The sequence below is a fragment of the Simochromis diagramma genome, unplaced genomic scaffold (genome assembly GCF_900408965.1).
Source record: "Simochromis diagramma unplaced genomic scaffold, fSimDia1.1 OVJJ01000113.1, whole genome shotgun sequence".
NCBI lineage: Eukaryota > Metazoa > Chordata > Actinopteri > Cichliformes > Cichlidae > Simochromis > Simochromis diagramma.
The window spans coordinates 392956-412284 of record NW_024387142.1 but is presented as its reverse complement, the minus strand read 5'-3'; the positions used below and the strand labels follow the sequence as shown (position 1 = coordinate 412284).

General features: G+C 42.5%; 1 protein-coding gene across 5 annotated transcripts in view; it reads right to left on the bottom strand.

Annotated features, from left to right (window-relative positions):
• Window positions 1-1667: 1667 nt before the first annotated feature.
• Window positions 1668-19329, bottom strand: part of peli3 (pellino E3 ubiquitin protein ligase family member 3) — a 39383-nt gene continuing 21721 nt past the window's right edge. For all 5 annotated transcript variants that reach the window (XM_040047156.1, XM_040047157.1, XM_040047158.1 and 2 more), the window contains 5 exons: window positions 17574-17703; window positions 11595-11696; window positions 9926-10141; window positions 4178-4366; window positions 1668-2431 (listed from right to left, as the gene is read on the bottom strand). In XM_040047156.1, coding sequence (XP_039903090.1) covers window positions 1832-2431; window positions 4178-4366; window positions 9926-10141; window positions 11595-11696; window positions 17574-17703 — 1237 coding nt within the window. In that variant the 3' untranslated portion in view covers window positions 1668-1831. The remainder of the gene's footprint in view (window positions 2432-4177; window positions 4367-9925; window positions 10142-11594; window positions 11697-17573; window positions 17704-19329) is intronic.

Sequence of the window (19329 nt, the reverse complement as noted above, 5' to 3'; positions counted from 1 at the left end):
CTCAACTTCACCTTTTACCTTGTTTTTGTTATTTATTGTTTTATATTATCATCACTATTTTATCTTCTTTTTACTTTCTTACTACATTATTTTGTTGTTTATTCTTCTTACTTAATTATTTGATGAAAAAATTGTTGATATTTGTTTGTACTTTGTTATTACTCTGGTTTCTATATTAATTGATTGTTGGAGCTTAATCTTAAAATTTTTATTTTCATTTATGTGTTTATTATTCCTTTGTCGCCTTGCTGTGATGTAATTGGCCTTCAAGTTTTCTTTAATATGGTTAATCACAGTTAATTTATAATTTCTTACTTTTTGACACAAGGCCAAGGATTTGGGGCCCTGTGGGGGGAAAAAAATCCAACTTTGGGCCCCAGAACTTTAATATTGTAAACCATGCTGACTCTAAAAATATGATACTGTGCAGAAATTGATCAAAATTTTGCTTTGATGTTTTGATTTTGTGCAAAACTGATGAGATATCTGCAAATCTTTTTTTTTTTTTTTTACATTTTAATGTTTTTAATAATAACATTATTAGATATATGATGTAGAGATATGGAGAAATTAAAAAGAAATTAAAAGTTACACTAAGTTAACACTCAGATATATAGGTACACTTGACAACTGCTTTAACGGAAAATGTCAAAAACTATTAACAAAGGCATTTTAAACCATTAATCACAGAATGAATAAATGTGTGGCACCTCGCATCGTGCATTATCAACATCACACGTTATACTCCAGACAGCGAGGAAGACAACACTTAAATAACCTGATGTTAAATATGAAAACGTGTTGCTATAGAAGATGTTCACGGATTACTAAAATACGACAAATTAACATTTGAAAAACTCATAAATTGCAATTGAAAAGTGTGGCGCAGCTTGAGCATTATGAATGATGCGAGCTGTTTGAAAATTAATAACTACTTCAACAAAACTTAAAATCTAAAATAACAAAACAATAAATCATCCTTTTTCTTCCTCTTCTCTGAAGACAGGTTGTGGGTCAGCAGCAGGGAAGCCCAGACCTCCCTCTTGCCTCCAGCTCCAGGTTATCTGTGGAAACATCGAGGTGTTCCAGGGCAGCCGATAGATGTTATCTCTCCAGTGCGTCCCAGGTCTATCCTGGGGCCTCCTCCTCTACTCTGCCCCCCCCCCCCCCCCCCGAATGGCTGAGCTCCTGACACTCTGGGAGAAGCCCGTCCACCTTCATTTCAGCAGCTTTTTCAGTAGCGTTTACAAAACGATCAGGCCTAGATTAACAGATGTATGTTGTTTTCAACAATGCTGCGCCAACTGCTGGCAGACGGCTGCATAACGTTTAGGACAAAATAATTGAAATAATTAAGTATTGGCAAATATGACTTAAATGATCCTTTGGATATCTTTTTAAAATGTAATTTTCCAAGGGGCCGCCTGCAATTAGACACATTTCTAGTGTCCAGTTGTCTCTTTTAGGTTTATCATTTCTGTCTTTTTTTATCTTAAAAAAAAGACTAATAGATTGTTCTGCTGTTTTCTAGCGTTCCTGTCAACCATGGACCCTTTTCTCCCTCTGGCGCCCCCTGGCTGTACTGTTTACCAGCTGCATCCTACATGGATGCGAGCAGCAGTCTGGCTATTAGAATGCTGACACAGGAAAAAAAAGATGAAGACATGTTGTTTTCAACACAATTTATTTTACATACTCTCCATACACTTCATATTCCATGTGAAGCCTTGGTATGTACTATTGCAAGTTGCTTTCAGCTTATCATGTCAGCACACACAGTCTTTAGTCAGCAGGTCCTTAGTCAATCTGCCCGCACTGAATTCTCTCAGCTTCAATCAACGGGCCCCTGGAAGATGAGTTTGATGTGGCCCTGCTCTCCTGTCAACCAGGTACCACAGAAAGGGCAGGCAGCATGAAAGGCATGAGTGCCGTGGGGCAATGGGATTTGGCTCCACCCTGCTACTGTCTTTTCTGAGCAAACATGACCACAGGGGCAGAAAGCATGAGTGGGTGGCCCAGCGTCCAGGTACAATCCCCCCTCACAGCCCAACCACAAGGGCACGTAGGGGCCTACTCTTCGACACATAGGGCACTCCCTCTCACCTGTGCCGGCAGGTGCTGTGCCTCCGGGGCCGGGGGGCCCTTTTTCTTTCCGGTAGCCCCAGTTGTGATAGCCGTGTACGTGACCGCAGTTGACATAAACCCAGGGTTGCTTCTTGTCGACAATCTCGCGCTGGGCCAGGCTGGGGAAGGCCAGCGTGTTGAAGCCCACAGGACACTGAGGCCTCGCAGCGTTCAGCTCCTGTCGAAGGCACTCCAGCTGTTTGAGAGTAGGAGTATGCCGCAATCCGGGGGGGGTCCTCCACAGCAAGGTTGCTCCACACAGATCAATCAGTGAACCATCCTGGAGTGTGTTTGACTCATTTTCAACCTTCAGAGCAGAACAGAAAAAGGAAAATGTGAGTGTAGATACGAAGCAAGGAAAGCATCATTATCAGAAACGGAACCAGGCAAAATCATTTTTCGTATTCCTGGAATTTTGGGAATTTTCTTAAACTAGAAAACCTCTGCAGGATTGAGATGGGATGTAGCAATCTATGGAGTGTACAGCATTGGAGCAGCGGTCCCCAATCCCCGGGTTGGGGACCAGTACCGGGCTGTGAGTTGTTTGTACCGGGCTGTGAGAGTTGAGGCTCGGGTGTGAAATTTAGGGTTTTCAGGATTTTATCATCTTTTCCTGTGTTGTAGTTGTGTGTCTTAATTTGAAAGAAATATTTACACGTTACCATAGCGACCAAAAAGCATTATGATGTTGCTCTCAGTGTTGTTGGCGCATTTCAGGAGGAAGCTGCTCATAAAGTTACACAGTGAATTCAGATTTATTATTATATTTACAAAGTACCACAGTTTTTGTCTCGGTCGTATCATGTTGTTGTATTTATCTGCGACACCTTAAAGGCCGCTCCGTAAAAAAATTGTCTGACATTAAACCGGTCCGTGGCGTAGAAAAGGTTGGAGACCGCTGATGTGTAGAACCAGACAGCAGCTTTGTTTGTTTATGTCTCGACGAAGCAACAAGTCAGCAGATGTCTGAACACAGGCAGAAAAAAATATTCAGTCACATTTAAATTTATTTACTCAAAAGACAAAGAAAACTCTGTGTTTATGCATTTATTGTTTTTATATTTGCATCTTTCTTTCAATGCTTCCTAGTTACTTTGACTATTTCCATTATTTCTAGTGATGGTCTAAGGTCACCGTCCTTAAGCTGCAGTTCGTCTTTGACTGCTTTACTTAACTTGTATACCTTCTGTAATCATTTTGATTATTAGATTAGCTTTTATATTAGATTATCTAGATTTAGATTATTCAGCAGGCCCCAGAAATGGACTGAAAAATAAGATTTCATTCATCATTACAGGATGGTGTGCAGCCAACAGCTTGAATGTTTCAAACAAAGGAAGTAGTGGTGAATTATGACACTGTGTTCGTCCAGCTTTGGTCTATTTCCTCAGAACGTTTTTCTTTGTAAATCAGCTGAAACTGTTACTGGAGTTAAAATCATCCACATGCTGGGAAAAACTGGATGTTTATCCTGGGCCAAGAAATGTTTGTATAAAGTCAACCAAGACCTAAATTTAAGTTTAGTTTAGTTTAAGTCGAGTTTATTATTCGACTCGATATTTCTGTGATAACAGAGAAGCCAACCAAATCATTGCCTCCTAATTAAATGTCAGAGAGACTGTGCTGTACGACTGTATACTGAGTATACTGACGTTTTTCTTTTCTTTTGTTTGGTCCTTGTGGCCACGGGCCTTTACATGGGCTTTACATTATTGCACGGTTTAAAGAATAGCTTAACTGCAGTTTAACTGCAGCTCAGCAACACGAAATCCCATTTAAAGAATTGCACTCAAACACACATCAGGAGCTAATACTGCTGAGAGGACGTCTTTCCTCCTTTTTGAAATATTAATAAAAAAAAACACAACAGGATCTTTAAATACAGACTCTTTAAATACAGTTATTCGTAGCTTTTGATATTGTTTAGCTTTGCAGTCTGTGATGAATCAATCATCAAAAGAAAGCCCTGCAATTTTAAGCTTTTAAGTCAGGCTCAGTAGTTTGGACACTTGTATCCACATGAAGTCATGAAACACATCAGCTGCTTTCTTACCAGTTTTCCTCTCTGCTGGGCTGAGCGTGTCTCCCTCAGTGCAAAGACATTGCCACAGACTGAGATTTCTCTCCAGACCCCAGGAGCCGGCTCAGACACAAACTCGCCCGCTGGGTGCATGACCAGCACACCATTGGTAGTCAGACCATCCATCAGGCCGTCTGATGTTCTCCATTTGGCAGCCCGCTCCTTAGATTCCCCACATGGACACACACAGAGCAGGCAGATAGTCAGGTTAAGGTGAAGACTGTGAGGTGCTGGAGGCCGTTGTTAGAGATGGTTAGTAAGGAAGCAGCTATGGCTGCGTTTGCCTTCTGCTAGCTCAGTGTAGACCAGTGCACTGACTAAAGCACAGAGATGCTGGGCTTTGATGATGACTTTGAAAAGCACACTAAGAGTTCCCAACTTAAAACTATTTTACATACAATAAAAATAACCTTTATTAAGCATAAAGAGCTGCGTTCCTCATTCTGACTGTAATTTAGCTTAGAAAGGCTTTTGTGGACTTGAAAACAAAATATTTCTGTTTATTTTTCACTAAAAACATCACAGTAAGATGCATGAAACAGGTCGTGGATCATTTTTAACCTAATGTATTGGTTCCCAATACAAAACTGGATCCAAGGTCCTTGTGTTCATATTTCGTGGAGTTTTATAATTTTCTATTTACACAGGTTGGTGTCATTGGGCCTCATTTATATTTACAGTGCATAATCTGGCTAAAAATAGACAGAAATGAAGAGTGTACCAAAGTAAATCAAGCTCTTTCTCCTTTCACCCCACACAGCGCTTACATAAAGCTCCTCACCTATTGGCATCCAGCCTTTATGTCACTGCCACAGTCGGCTGTTATCAAAGCTGCGCTAGTTTCACAGCTCATCAGAAACTAGGGGTGCGTTCCAAAAGTACCTCCTATGTCCTATTCCTAACCTCTTTTAGTGGATAGGAGAATCAATATGGACTTAGGAAAAGAGAACAGCCAGATGTGACGCCAGATGTCCGCCGTGTTGAAAGTACAATATAGAATAGAATAAAATAGAATAAGCCTTTATTGGGTGCTCCACACCAGTTGCTTTGGCCTCTGTCACATTCTGTACACACAGGACAGCCTGAGTGAAGGTCTCCAGCTCCTGCTCTCCAAAGATGGACCAGTCTGTGAGATCAACACAGTCCTAGAGCTGGAGGAGAGCACGGCCATGATTTTAATGACCCAGGTGTTTGGAGGGGTTTGTTTCCTTAGGGGGTGCAGGCAGGGATACAGTAGATGGACTACAAAATGTGCACACTTGCCACAGCGTGTTCTAACAACAGTGTTTTATGGAGGTAAATAAAACACAGAACAGCCTGTGAAAAATATTACTTTCATATAAATGTTGGCATTTTAAAGAAAAAGTAACATTTAGGGCCTGATTTATGCCTGACTTAGACTTCTGCAGGAAATCTACTTAGTAACTTATGATGTAACCTTCCTTCAGTTGTTGCTGCGTCGACCAAACCTGTAGTTACAGTTCTGGTGAAGTGCACTTCGGGTTAAGTGGACGGTCAGGACGCAGGGTTGTGATGTTGTAAGTTACCATGTAGATTCTACACTATGTCCATCAGTTTAAATATATTAGTTATCCCTGATCTCATCTTATCATATCTCAAATGGTATCTTTAATTAAAAGTGACTTTTATTATTGTAGATGTCAGATTATGTTACGTTGTCCTTTTCCTCCTGTGTCTGCTCTTTCTGCTCTTCCAAAGACAGACGACCAGGAAGCCTGCAGGACCCGAGGGCGTGTCCCCCTCCTGCCTGAAAGTCTGTGCTGATCAACCATTTTCAGCTGCATCTTTAACAGGTCTCTGCAGTTGCACCATCATCCCAAAGAAATCCACCATGATACGATTAAATGACTACAGGCCTGGCGCCCTGACATTTGTGGTTATGAAGTCTTTTGAAAGAGTGGTGTTGAGCCACCTGAGGGACATCACAGACCCCCTGTTTGTCCAGTTTGCCTACTGGGCAAACAGACTGGCCAAGGATGCAGTCAATATGGGACTTGACTATGTCCTGCAACACCTCGACCAACCTGGGATATAAGCCATTATGTCTTGGCCTTCAGGTTAACCTTTAATCCTCCACTGAAAGCTCCCCAGTTTACTGTGCCCATCTCCACCTATCAGTGGATCACCAGCTTCCTGTCGGACAGGCAGCAGCAGGTGAGGCTGAGGAGCATTTCAGCCTGTCCCAGGGGTGTGCTCTCTCCCTGCTGCTCTTCTCCCTCTACACTAATGACTGCACCTCCGGAGAGCCATCTATCATTCTCCTGAAGTTAGTGGCTGACACCAGCATCAATTGTTCTGATCCAGAATGGTGACGAGTCCGTGTACCGATGGGAGGTGGACTGGTGCAGTCAGAAGTACTTGGAGCTGAGCCTGTTCAAGACTGTGGAGATGACCATGGACTTTCTGAGAAACCTTCCCACCATCATCGTCTTATCATCCTCAAAAATACTCTCACTTCAGATTCCTGGGATCTGCCTGTACACACAATCTGGTCCTCACATATAGAGTCTGTCGGGACGAAGGCCCAGCAGAGGTTGTACGCACTGCAACTCAGAGTTCAACCTGCCACAGGAGCTGCTGTTCATCTGCTACACTGTCATCATATATGAGACCATTAACAGGTGCCTGTGCCACTTTTGTTTTAACTATGTTGTTTATTTCTTGTTTATTTGTATTCTTTATCACCTGCTGTAACACAACAATTTCCCCGTGGGATGAATAAACTCTCTCTCTCTATCTAGCTGGTCGAGTCAATACAAACTAAATTAAATGACTGTAGATTTCTTTCCTTCATAATATTTTCAAGTCCACAATCAACAGCCGCTTCATGAATGTAAATATGCACAACAACAAGGCGCAAACTAGGTGTTACACTCAAAACAGGAAGGCCAAATTAGACTGTGGTGGGGCGTGGCCTGCGGTGCCGTGCAGGGAGGGGGGACACACCTGCACGGCATCCTTAATCACGCCCGCCCAGTTAAAAACACGGGGACTCGGGGGTTGGGGTGTTGTGATGTAAATAAAATGGCTCAAAACACTGGGTGCCTTATTCACTCCACATAGACTTTGCCAGAAAACATTTAAAGCCTCCTTAGGCTTGGAAAAAAATTCTTTGAACAGATGAAACAAACTTGTATCACAATGATGGAGAAGGAAAGGAAGTAGGTTCAGATTCATACATCTTCATCTGCCAAACACAGTGGAGACAGTGTTATGACATGGATCATCTCCAAAGGTTGATCCTGTTCATCTGGACGTAGCGTCATCATCCAGGTGACTCCTTCAGTCTCAGCTGACTGCAGGTTTCAACCTTATAAACAGGACATTTGCATAATGACTGAAACCAGCCCACTGAAGGAACAATGGGCTGGGAGGTCAGTTCCTTAATCTTAATTATGCAGATTCTCATGACCACTGATCAAAGCCCACTGATCTTTTGGAGATTTACTTACCTGGACGATTGAGCGTGCATCATCATAACATGGATTGTATGGCTGACAGTGAAACTAGATTCAGTGTTTATGTTACTGCTGATTAAAGGAGCAGGATGAATTCTGAAGTGTGCAGGGCTATAATCTCTGGTCAGGCTTTGCCAAATGCTAAATGGTAAAAAGGTGCTTTAAGTGACTTTGAATGTGGCACGTTGGTCGGTGCCAGAAGTGTTTGGTCTAATTATTTCTGAAACTGCTGACCTGCACATCCATCTCTGCTGACAGAGAAATGAGAAAATATCCAGTTAGCAGCAATACTGGCTGAAGATATCTTGTTGATGCCAGAGGTCAGACGGGACTAACCACACAGCTTTGATCTGACGGAAAGGCAACAGTAACAAACAACAAAGCTGCTAAATATGAATGAAAAGACAACATCTGCTCCGTACAATATTATACTTCTGTCTGTGTAAAGCACTTTGAGTGCTCAGAGTAGAAAAGCAGTCCAGAAATTTAGTTCTGATAGCCACGTTGTCAGGGCTGTCAATGAATCTCTTATTATCATTCCTCGGTACTCTTAGCACAGAGGTGTCACATTTTAAATTGTCCCCCCCTGCTTCTGCTACGGTTCTTAAGATTTTATCAACATTTAGAAAGGAAGGAATATTTCAAATACAGTATGGGAAACTAACAACCGGAGGCTAATTTGAAAAAATATCCCCAGATAGCTCATATCTGGGTTTATATATTGTGGAAGTCAGATTTCCCACCAACTGTCTCAGATTTGCAGTTCATTTAGAATTAATTAAGTTAACATGCATATCTTTGAGGGTGAGAACACACCCAGAGATATAAAAAGTGGTTTAGTTGGTGAACTTATCCACAGGTTTGCAGACTACGTGTTTAGGGAGTCAAAGGCACCAGTGTGTGATGAGTCCGGAGTAGAAAACTGTTGTATGGAACCATAACGTGTATAGATTATTTCATTTGGTGAGTACAGTATTATAATAAATGAAGAAACGCCTGCAAGCTAGTTCAGGCAAACTACTTGCTATACTGTCTCTTCCTGTCACATCCCAAAACAAATGGTGTTCAAATGCAGGATTTCACTTAGCGCAGAGAGACTGTAACTGTTTCAGAAACCTCCTTTAAACCTAGTAATAGTTACTAGTTACTGATGAAGGGAAAAGCAGAAGGACACTATGTTGCTTTTCAATACTTTAGCCTGGCTGACAAAGAGTCGCAGCACTTTTGAGCATCGTTTTGCTTTAGCAGTAGTGATGACTTCAGTAACTTTGTAACCACGGCCGCCTCGAGTCACATCTGTTAACAAGTCAAACTGCTTCAGAAACTGCTGATACTTTACAGAGCACTTCTCTCCCGTTGATCTCTCTGGGCTACTTTATGCAGACTGCCGTTCAATGCACAAGACCCCATCCCTGTAAAACTCTTTAAAAAAGTTCTGCCTCTAAATAAAGCGTAGATGAGTTTGTTGTTATTAATAAGTTAGGTACCACAGGTTTATAAGGTAGATATAATTAAGCTGTTTGAAGAAGTTGATCTAAATGGGCTCTGTGATCGTTTGCATAATTTCAGTCAGGATTCACAGCGCAGAAACAACACAGTGATCTTGGTATCAGACAGTGGACTGATATCTGTGCTTGGCCCAACAGACCTTATTGCAGCTCTCAATACTTTACATGGGACAGAGCCTTTAACTCTCTGTCCCATGAGACCAGCCACAGGAGAGGAGAAAGACGTCCTCTCCACTTTTAAATGCAGGATTTAAACTTCCCACTACTATAGTCAGACCATACATGCTGCAAAATATGCTGCTGCTGCCCTGCATCACTGTCTGCTGTTGTTGTCTGCAGGGAGTGATGAACTCAGCTGTAAGACACTAAACACAGCACCGAATATTAATTTGGATCAGAAATGTTATGAACTGTGATCTGTTTACTGACTAAAGATTAAACACATGACCAAAGTCTCTTTCATAACTCATGAGTAACAACTATTAACTCCCACACACACACACACACACACACACACACACGCACACACACACACACACACACACACACACACACACACACACCTTCACGTTTTCATGCAGCTCCATCACATGAACAGACATGCATTCTTGCAGCTCTGATGTCACACGTGGGTGGAACAACCACATCCCTTCTGTCAAACTACCGTGGTTGCTATGGTTACCAGTGGCGCGTACCAAGCGATGCCTGTCACCCACGTGGGAGGGAACACTCACCCCCAGGAAGATGTTCTTGGAAGAGTCAAAGCCAGCGGCGTAGATGCGAGCGGTGTAGGGAGCGCTGCGCTCACACATGATGCGGCAGGCGTATCGTGAGATGGTGCTCTGAACTGATTGGCCTCCGCCCTCCCCCACCGCACCCCCAACTTGACCACTGCTGCCGGCTGTGTCCGTCACCACAAAATCAATCATGCTTTCTGTGGACCGGCCAATCTGAGAGAACCGAGAGAGAGGGACCACTGAGACCATACAAAGACACTCCAGTGCAGTCTTATTGTACATGTTTTAGAAATATGTGCAATTATTTGCATACAAGCATCAGTCGGGTGAAGAATCCTCTAGAAGATAATCATATGTTCCAGCTCATTTTTTCTTCCTTCAGTTTTTGTCAGCTGTGTGATTTTAGTAAAACTTTATAGACCTCACTGTGTAAAGGAAGAACAGGCCAACAATCTGGCCCTACAATAATAGCAAGACTGAATTGATTTACTTAGTTGCCAGGCAGATGTGGAAAGTGTAACACCAGCACAAAGATGATTATTCTGAAAAATGGTGAGACCTGGATTAACCAATAAGAATCGGTCCATACGTTTTGAATGGCAGAAGCCAGTTTTCAGTAACATTTGACCAAATACATAAAGTAGTACAACACTTGTGTGTGTTAGTGATTTCACTTTGACCGCTCGGAGCAGAAAAGCACCACACGAGAACCAATCAAGTCCATGTACAACGGACACGCCTCTGTGTTTACTATGTGGTGCTGCATTTTGATTTTCAACAAAGTGAGAGTCAACGAACAAAATGCTTTCGAGCCTGGCTCGTGCATGTTTTAATTATAAAAAGAACAATGTGTGACAGGAACAGTATTTTAATAGTTACTGGAACCAGGCTGTACCACACAAAAGGTCAAACATGCAGACTTTTTTTGTGTGTTATTCAGAAGGAGCAGGGACTCCACTCATGGATCTGACCCTTAAATAGAGAACAGTGGAGCCCTGGCTTTGTTTGGGTCTTCTTCATAAGAGAAGGTGGCTGGAAAACAACTGCAAGCTGCTGAGGGCACACAGGTCTGACTGCAGACTGGAAAACAACTGCTGCTGGTTCACCAGCTTTATGTTGATCTATAACAACTGCTTTAAAGTCTGAAGCAGAAAAACACAAAATATTAGTTTAATTTTGTAAATATGTGATATTTAGGTCAATCAGTGACAAAGAACATCGGAGAATGTTGTCATCTTTAAACCTTTTCATCCTGAGAGACATAAATAAGCTTGAATAAAGGCTTGTAGCCATTATTAAACCTCGACTATCCTTTGATCTGTCATACTGTTCCTCGGTATGAAAGGTCCAAGTTTAAATGAATATCATCGAATTTCAGCTTGTGTTTTTACAGTTACTATTTTCCTTTTCGTACTCTTCCTCGAGCTAAGACTATCTGAGGGTAGGTGTTCAACAGCTAACAGATTTCAGCCCGACCAGTGTCCAGTGGTACGGCTCTGTCTTCTGTTTGTGGTACGTTGTTACAATATTTTACACGATTTTTTACTGTCCAGTGTCTTTTTCTACAACAGGAAACAAAACTAAAATGTTGAATTGGCAACCACACACGTGTGTGTGTGTGTGTGTGTGTGTGTGTGTGTGTGTGTGTGTGTGTGTAGACACTGACCTGAAACATATCTGTGTTGGTGTCATGGGTGTATTCCACAATTACAGAGTGGCTCCGTGACAGTGTGTAGGAGATGCTGTGCTGGCTTTTGTTGCTGAGTGCCTGCCAAAGGAAAACAGATTATACATCAACCACATCACATCACTGACCTCCAGAAAATCTACTTGGAGAGCATTTTCTATTTTTAAAGACAACAACAGCACTTGGATTCATACAGGTGTTGTTGTTAATACTAATTATAATATTAACAACAACACAGACAGCATCTATCTTTAATGTCTTACTGTCAATGTGACAGCACGGTATGTGTTTTACATTATTAATGCAGCCATTAACCATGTTCTAAAGGCAGATTTAAATATTAACCATTGCATATAAATTTTGCTTTTGCAATGTATTTGGTTTTGATCACAGAGTTGAGCATTCAAAGCTTCCCTCTTAGTTTTACTTGCACAGATCAGAAATACGACTACATTAGCTCAGGTTAGTAAGGTTATTAAAGACTGTTAAATAAATAGCCTGTAGCCATGGCAGCTGAAGTTTTAAGGCTTTGGCAGAGTGATGAGGTTAAAACTAGAAACAGTTTTTTTCTTTCTCTTTGCTAATGAGGAGTCCAAGTGTAATGAGGTCTTTTTGGCCTAAAGTAGTAGTTTGCTGTTTGTACAAGACCGAACATGAAACACTTTAATTGTATATAAATAATTGTATATTTTATGAAGAGCAATGACCTGTAAGCTATTAATCGTGTGAAAGAGTCAGTGGAATTAATCCACTATGAAATTAAAGAAGTGAAAAAAAAATATGAAACTATCAAGAGAGTCAATAACATTGAGCTAAAAAAATGGAAAGCAAGATACTTGAATTATCATGTTATAAAGACAGCGGGACCTGTGCCTATAGGGCTCCCAAACCTGGAGCATCTGTGCTTTAATGAAGACCTGTGCCCAGATGACCATCAAAGAAGAATTGCACTGGTCGAGAAAACTTGAAAAGCAGGGAAATGGCCCCAAACCTCACCTCACTGAAGCAGGAGGGAAAAGAAAAGAGCTTCAACTTCTCGGATAATATGTAATTTCAAGGTGGTGCATACGTTACATAACTCCCATTTGGGGGTGTCCAGGTTACTGTATTGATCTCATTAGTGTTGCTCAATAATTGTTACATTACATCTTGCCAATGTTTGCTGTTATTGCTCGCTAGTTCTTAATGCATTAAGCTACTATTTACAGAAGCGATCCAAACGTAAAAATAATCACTTTTAAATCTCAAGACATAACCAAAAAAACCCGCATATTTCAAAATGCAAAACAATTTGAAAACCAGCTTTTGCCCAATTTAAGAAACTCATTCTCTACTAAGTGAGACTAATTTTTTGTAAAAAAAGGGAGGGAGATGCAATCTTGCTATATCTATGTTATTTTCTATATCTATTTCTATATTCTTAGGATTGTGCAATCGAAGCATCATCATCATCATGCAGCGCCTCTACTCAAGATCTGTGCAATATCAGCTTCAACAGAGACCCAGACATTTAGGTGGGTGGAGAAGGAGGCTTTTGAAAATGAAATGAAATTTTCCAACACAAATAACTGGACAGATGTTGGTTTCTTTGTGCTCAGAGTTTGAGTCCAGTTTCCTTAGAAAGAGCTCACCAGGAAGACACAGACGGCGCTTCCTTTGCACAACATGTAAGGTCATCATACATAGTTTCAGAGCGCCACTGTATAACAATACTAAACAATAACTCAAAATAATTACAAGGGGTTTAGTAGCCCTGTATTTCACATGGGTTACAGTCATGTGACCTCCCAACCTGAATGCTGGTAATAAACAATGCAGAAGTTATTGCAGTACCTGGCAGAAAGTGTCTGAATCCTGACAAGGAATGAATACTAGAATAACTTTATTTAAAATTATATTACATAAATGTCTTAACAGTACCCCTCCGCGAATCGCTATCTTATCGTGGTGGAGGGGCTTGTCCCAGGGTTTAATATAATAGAGTTTAGTGTGTTTATTGGAATTTTTGAACATTCTTCCATAAACACATTTGTGTTGGATGACAAGGCCTGGCTTGTCTCCAGTCTAGCTCACATCCCAAAAGTGTTCAGGTTAAGGTCAGGAAATTATGCAGGCCAGGTAGGTCCTTCCACACCGAACTTGTCATCCATGTCTTTATGGACCTGGCTTTGCAAATTAGTGCACAGTCATGTTGGGACAGGAAGGGGCTATCCCCAACTGTTTCACAAAGCTCTCTATACTATTGAGCTTTGCTGTGGCCTGGCTGGGTCTGTGTCTGCGAGCTTACTGCACAGACCGATTCAACTCTTCTGGCACCTGGACTAATACAGTGCTGTGAAAAGTATTTGCCCCCTAGCTGATTTATTTACTTTGGCATATTTGTTACCCTCACGTTTCAGTACAGTTGCCCCACAGGAAACAGTCCTGACTCCATGTCTATATATCCATACACACCACAGACTTCTCACAAGTCTGCTTACACACAATAGTTACACACAAGATTAATTTAGCACTATTTTAGCACTAGCTACAACACTTAAACCTCAGAGGCTGCACGTGTCAGGCACACAACAGGAGAGCCATCTGAGGTTCAATTGAGGAAATTCATTATAAAACCATGCCACCATGCTAGTCTCCCAACTACAAGGCTTAGTTGGGATGGTGCCTCAGGTCAATCAGGTTCCACACCTCCAGAAATCAGCTTCTTCCCCTCGTGCATCCGGACGGTAAACAAACACTCCCCCCACACCCCACCCCTGCCCACCCACCCAACAATCAGAGCCACTGTCTGACTAACCCTCATAACTCAGACCGTTCACACATGGACTCGATGTTCAGTCCACTGAGCTACTTTCAAACACTTTGCAATTGTCCTGTAATGTGGTCCTGTCCTCTGTTGTGCGCCTTTCTATTGTGCGCCTTTCTATTGTGTGCCTTCTTCCTGTTTTGTATATACTCCTCTTGTTTGTTATTAATTCTTGCTGTCCTACTATTAATATTTTTATACCATGTACAGTTGGTGTGGAGCACACCAAACTCTTATGACAAGGAAAACTTCGTCGCTGTTCCGCATCGCCGGTAAGGTTCCAAGAAGAGATGGGCAGTATTGCGTTACAAGCAATGCGCTACAGCTGTGTGCAGATCAAAAATGGATAATGTAATGAGTGCGGGAGAGAGTATGACCACGCAGTGTTTAAAGCGTGGAAGTTCTGACGTTACTTTGAGTTTGATTCCATAAAAAGTGACAAAAACATTAGTGTCTGCTGTTCACTGCGTTGGAAGAAAACTTCTTTTTACAGCAAAAAAAATACAGAAACTTCCGAGCAAGCACTGAGCACGCTGCCACAGGAATGTGAAATTCACAGAGAAACTCCCGGATCCCTCCACTGACATGACCGCCGCGGCACACCTGCACCAGGGTAAACCTCCACCTGCCCTACTCCTGCTAAACAGGTGAAAATAGAGCAACAGGACCGCTGAGTCTTTGATTTTATTTATTTTCTGCTGTGTTTTACTTGCATCTATTTGAAAGACTGAGTGTAAACACAACAACATATTTTATTTATGCAGGAAATAGGTTTAAATGGTAAACAAATTTATTCCAGTCAGAGAATGTTGCATATAATTTAATTTTTGCTTGATGCATAAAGTTAAAAGATTAAAACTAATAAAACAAGTTTTAAATGTTTTCATTTGATTACATTTATATGATGGATTATGCAGAAAAAGTAAAATTGCTTTATTACCTATTCAGGTTGTAAATTTTAAAAAGTAACTAAGTAACTAATTGCTTTTGAAAATAAGTAATCAGCAAAGTAACAGGATTACTTTTTTGGGGAAATAATCAGTAATTAGTTACTGATTACTTTTTCAAGTAACTTCACCAACACTAGTTCCAAGGCAGGTATACTCCATGCTATGGTGGCTTCGGGCTGTAGGCAGACCCTGGTTCCCCCAGGCGCACTGCTGGGCACAGAGCGGGTGGAGGGTAGGTGTGTGTGTGGGGACATTCATAAATATCCCTTGGTTCTGGTGAAATTAGGGTATAAGTGAAAAATGCATAGACTGACGCCTGTGGCCCAGAGAGTGGATGTTGCTGTGTTGCAACAGTGATTTACAGATGTGTTCTCTACTTTGCCCGGCTGTATGAATCTGGCGTGCAGCCTGGTGTGACGGTGTGTTCACGGCCCCACAGGTTACCTGAGCACAAGACACAAACTGTGTAAAAGGAATTGGCTGAAATGCTGAAGCTGGGAGTAATAGAAGCCCCATAGTCCCTGTAATAAAGAGAGATGGGTCTATATGGTTCTGTGTTGACTACCGCAAGGTGAACGAAGTCTCACAGTTTGATGCTTATCCCATGTCCCGGGTCAATGAGCTCCTGGACTGGTTGGGCACTGCTGTTTGTTTTATGATGCTGGATTTAACCAAGGGCTACTGGAGGTATGGGTCGTGCCAATTCCTCACTCTTCAGTTCAGCTTGCTCTGAGCCACTTTCCAGCGCCTCATGGACCAGGTGCTACGTCCACAACTGGATCTGCTGCTGCCTACCTAGATGTCCGTGACGCGTGCAGGGCTCATGGCCAACCCAAAGAAGTGTGCTGTTGGACGGAGGGAGTTACAGTGTTTGGGGTACCACTTTGGAGGCTGGCTGATGCAAAGATGGAAAAACAGCCATTTCAGCCTGCCTGCGTCCCAAGACAAAAAAGGAGGGGAGGCGGTTCTTCGGGCTTTTCAAATAAAAAAGCATGCCTAATATGGTGTTTGGGCATAATGGCCCCATAAATAAACACCTCAAATACACGACACTGGTCAAAAACTGAGGGGGAAGGTAAATATCAGTGGGCTCCACCTTTAAAACCGTTCATGTTGTCATGGTTCTGACCCAGTGTTTTGAGTTTTCTTGTATTATTTAAGATTCATTTAGTAGTTTTGACTTGATTCTGTTTGACTTTCTCGTCCGTTTAGGTTCCCGTTGTGTCTTTGTCCTCTGTGTCCCTCTCTGTGTGTTTGTTTATGTGCCTGTGTGTGTCCTTGTGTCTCGTGTCGCTTTTCTGTCCCCTTGTTCTTCTCATGTTCATTCCATGCCTCCACTGTCTGGAAACTTTGTCCATGTTTCCATCATTTCTTTCCCTCACCCTCTCTCGCCCTCTCTCCCTCTCTTGTGCTCCCTCGCCCTCTCTCGCCCCCTCTCCCTCTCTTGTGCTCCCTCGCCCTCTCTCGCCCCCTCTCCCTCTCTTGTGCTCCCTCGCCCTCTCTCGTCCCCTCTCCCTCTCTTGTGCTCCCTCGCTCTCTTTCGTCCCCTCTCTCTCTTGTGCTCCCTCGCCCTCTCTCGTCCCCTCTCCCTCTCTTGTGCTCCCTCGCCCTCTCTCGTCCCCTCTCCCTCTCTTGTGCTCCCTCGCCCTCTCTCGTCCCCTCTCCCTCTCTTGTGCTCCCTCGCCCTCTCTCGTCCCCTCTCCCTCTCTTGTGCTCCCTCGCCCTCTCTCATCCCCCTCTCTCTCTTGTGCTCCCTCGCCCTCTCATGTCCCCTCTCCCTCTCTTGTGCTCCCTCGCCCTCTCTCGTCCCCTCTCCCTCTCTTGTGCTCCCTCGCCCTCTCTCGCCCCCTCTCCCTCTCTTGTGCTCCCTCGCCCTCTCTCGCCCTCTCTCGCCCCCTCTCCCCCTCTTTTGCTTCCTCTGTCTCGTCGTGTCTGATTATCTCCAGCTGTTTCCCTCCCATTTCTCGTTCCCTCATGATCCTTTATGTATTTAACCAGCAGAAGGTGAAACTGATCAACAAGCCCTGCTGCTACTATTGATTAGATCAATATCCCAGAAGTTTAACTGAGTGGATGTTTGAAAATATCAGGTTAATGTTTTGAGCAGTATATACATATTTTTATTGTAACTTATTTTTTGCTCAGATCAGTGACAATTCAATGATATGAATTACTTAATAGTATAACAAGCTGATTTCTTACCTTTGACACCAAAGGAGTTGAGACATTGTGGATAACATCAGGTTTGACCCCGTTGGCTTTGGGTCTCTTGTAAAGAGCCAGACGACTTCTTCTGCGACCTTTGTCCCCATTGGCCAGTGACCCGTTGTGCCTGTGAAAAATAAAATCAATTGTACCTCACTATAATGGCTATAAAGACTTGAGTTTAAACAATTCCTTAGCAGAAAAACAAACATCGTAGCAAGTTTTTCTTTAAAGGTGCTCTCAATGGAAAACTGCATCAGTGCTGGGCTGGTCAGTGGACTTTTGAAATCAACACTGGCAACCTGGGATGAGGAAGAAATCTGTTTCAGAAAGAAACTATTTCATGCACCATGTATTCAAGTGTACGACGTAGGTGCATGGCTTAAAGTGGGATTTGGCAGGTGGTAAAACAACGACTCATGTCAGTCACATATCTGTTGGTAGCTCTTGGAGATGTGTTCTTTGTCGACAGGCTGTCTGACCCTTGATGTTGCTGGCTCTGAAGTTCACTACTCTTTGTGAATTGCACCAACTATATTCTACAATATATAAACAGCTGTTACAGGAGCCATTGTGGCTGCTTTCCAAATTGTAGCCAGTAAGAAAGTTGTACAACAGCAGTACTTGGCAAGTGTTTCTAAAAAACATGAGCAACTTAAATTCAAATTGATGAGTCTTTCAAGAGGCAAGTCAATATACTCAGCAGTCAGATTAAAGAAAAAAAGGTCAACAAAAGTAATTTAAAAGACTGCAAATGACTAGTTTTAGCCTACACTAACTATCCCGTGTAACCGCTGAATAACATTTAATTATAATTCTGTTTGTTAAAGCAACAGCTCATGTGCAGATCTACCATCTGAATGAAAAATAACATGAAAAATAATCCCAGAAAACTGATCATTTCATCTGAGCGTTGCATTTTCAGTGGAAGAAACGTTTCATCACTTTTCACTCAAATGAACTCTTCAGTCTCAGCAGACTGCAGGTTTCCACAGACTTATAAACAGTGCATTTGCATAATGACCAAAGCTAGCACTGCTGACTGACAGTGAGGTGTGTGGTCAGACTCATGATTGGTGATATGCAAACTGAACAATGGTCATGAATACCATTCAAGGGGAGTTGAGGAATGGCTGCACACTGCACTGTAAGATGGTGAAAGATGCAGCCCTGGCCCCTCTTTGGTTCAGAGACGGTCTTTCCCTTTTCACATAAATGACCTCATTGACTCTGTGCTCAAGCCAGCATTCCTCCTTCTCCAGGATGTGCACATCACCCTCATCTTTGAAAGAGGGATTAGTTTGAAATGATGGCTGCACAGAGAGTGGTCGGAGGCAGCCTCTTAACCGTCACAGAAATATACACCTCCAGATGCAGGAAGAGGGCCACCTGTATCATGCAGGACCCCACTCACCCAGCACACCCACTCTTTGTCCCCTCAGGCAGGAGGCTGAGCATCAAATGCAAAACCACCAGACTGAGAAACACCTTCATTCCAGAAGCTCTGAGACTTCTCAGTGCATAATGGACAAGAAACTGCTACTGTAGTACCTTAATCAGCTGATACTTTGCTGCTAAAATCTTTATACCTACACTCAAAACTCTGGAACAGCTTGCCGATTGATCCAAAACCCACCTGTTCAAGCTTGCCTTCCAAACAACTTAGTTTTTAACGTTTCCCCGGTTCATGCTTGTTGTCACGTCACCATTTTATAACTGTATTTCTCTTGCTGATAATTGTATTTCCTGCTCC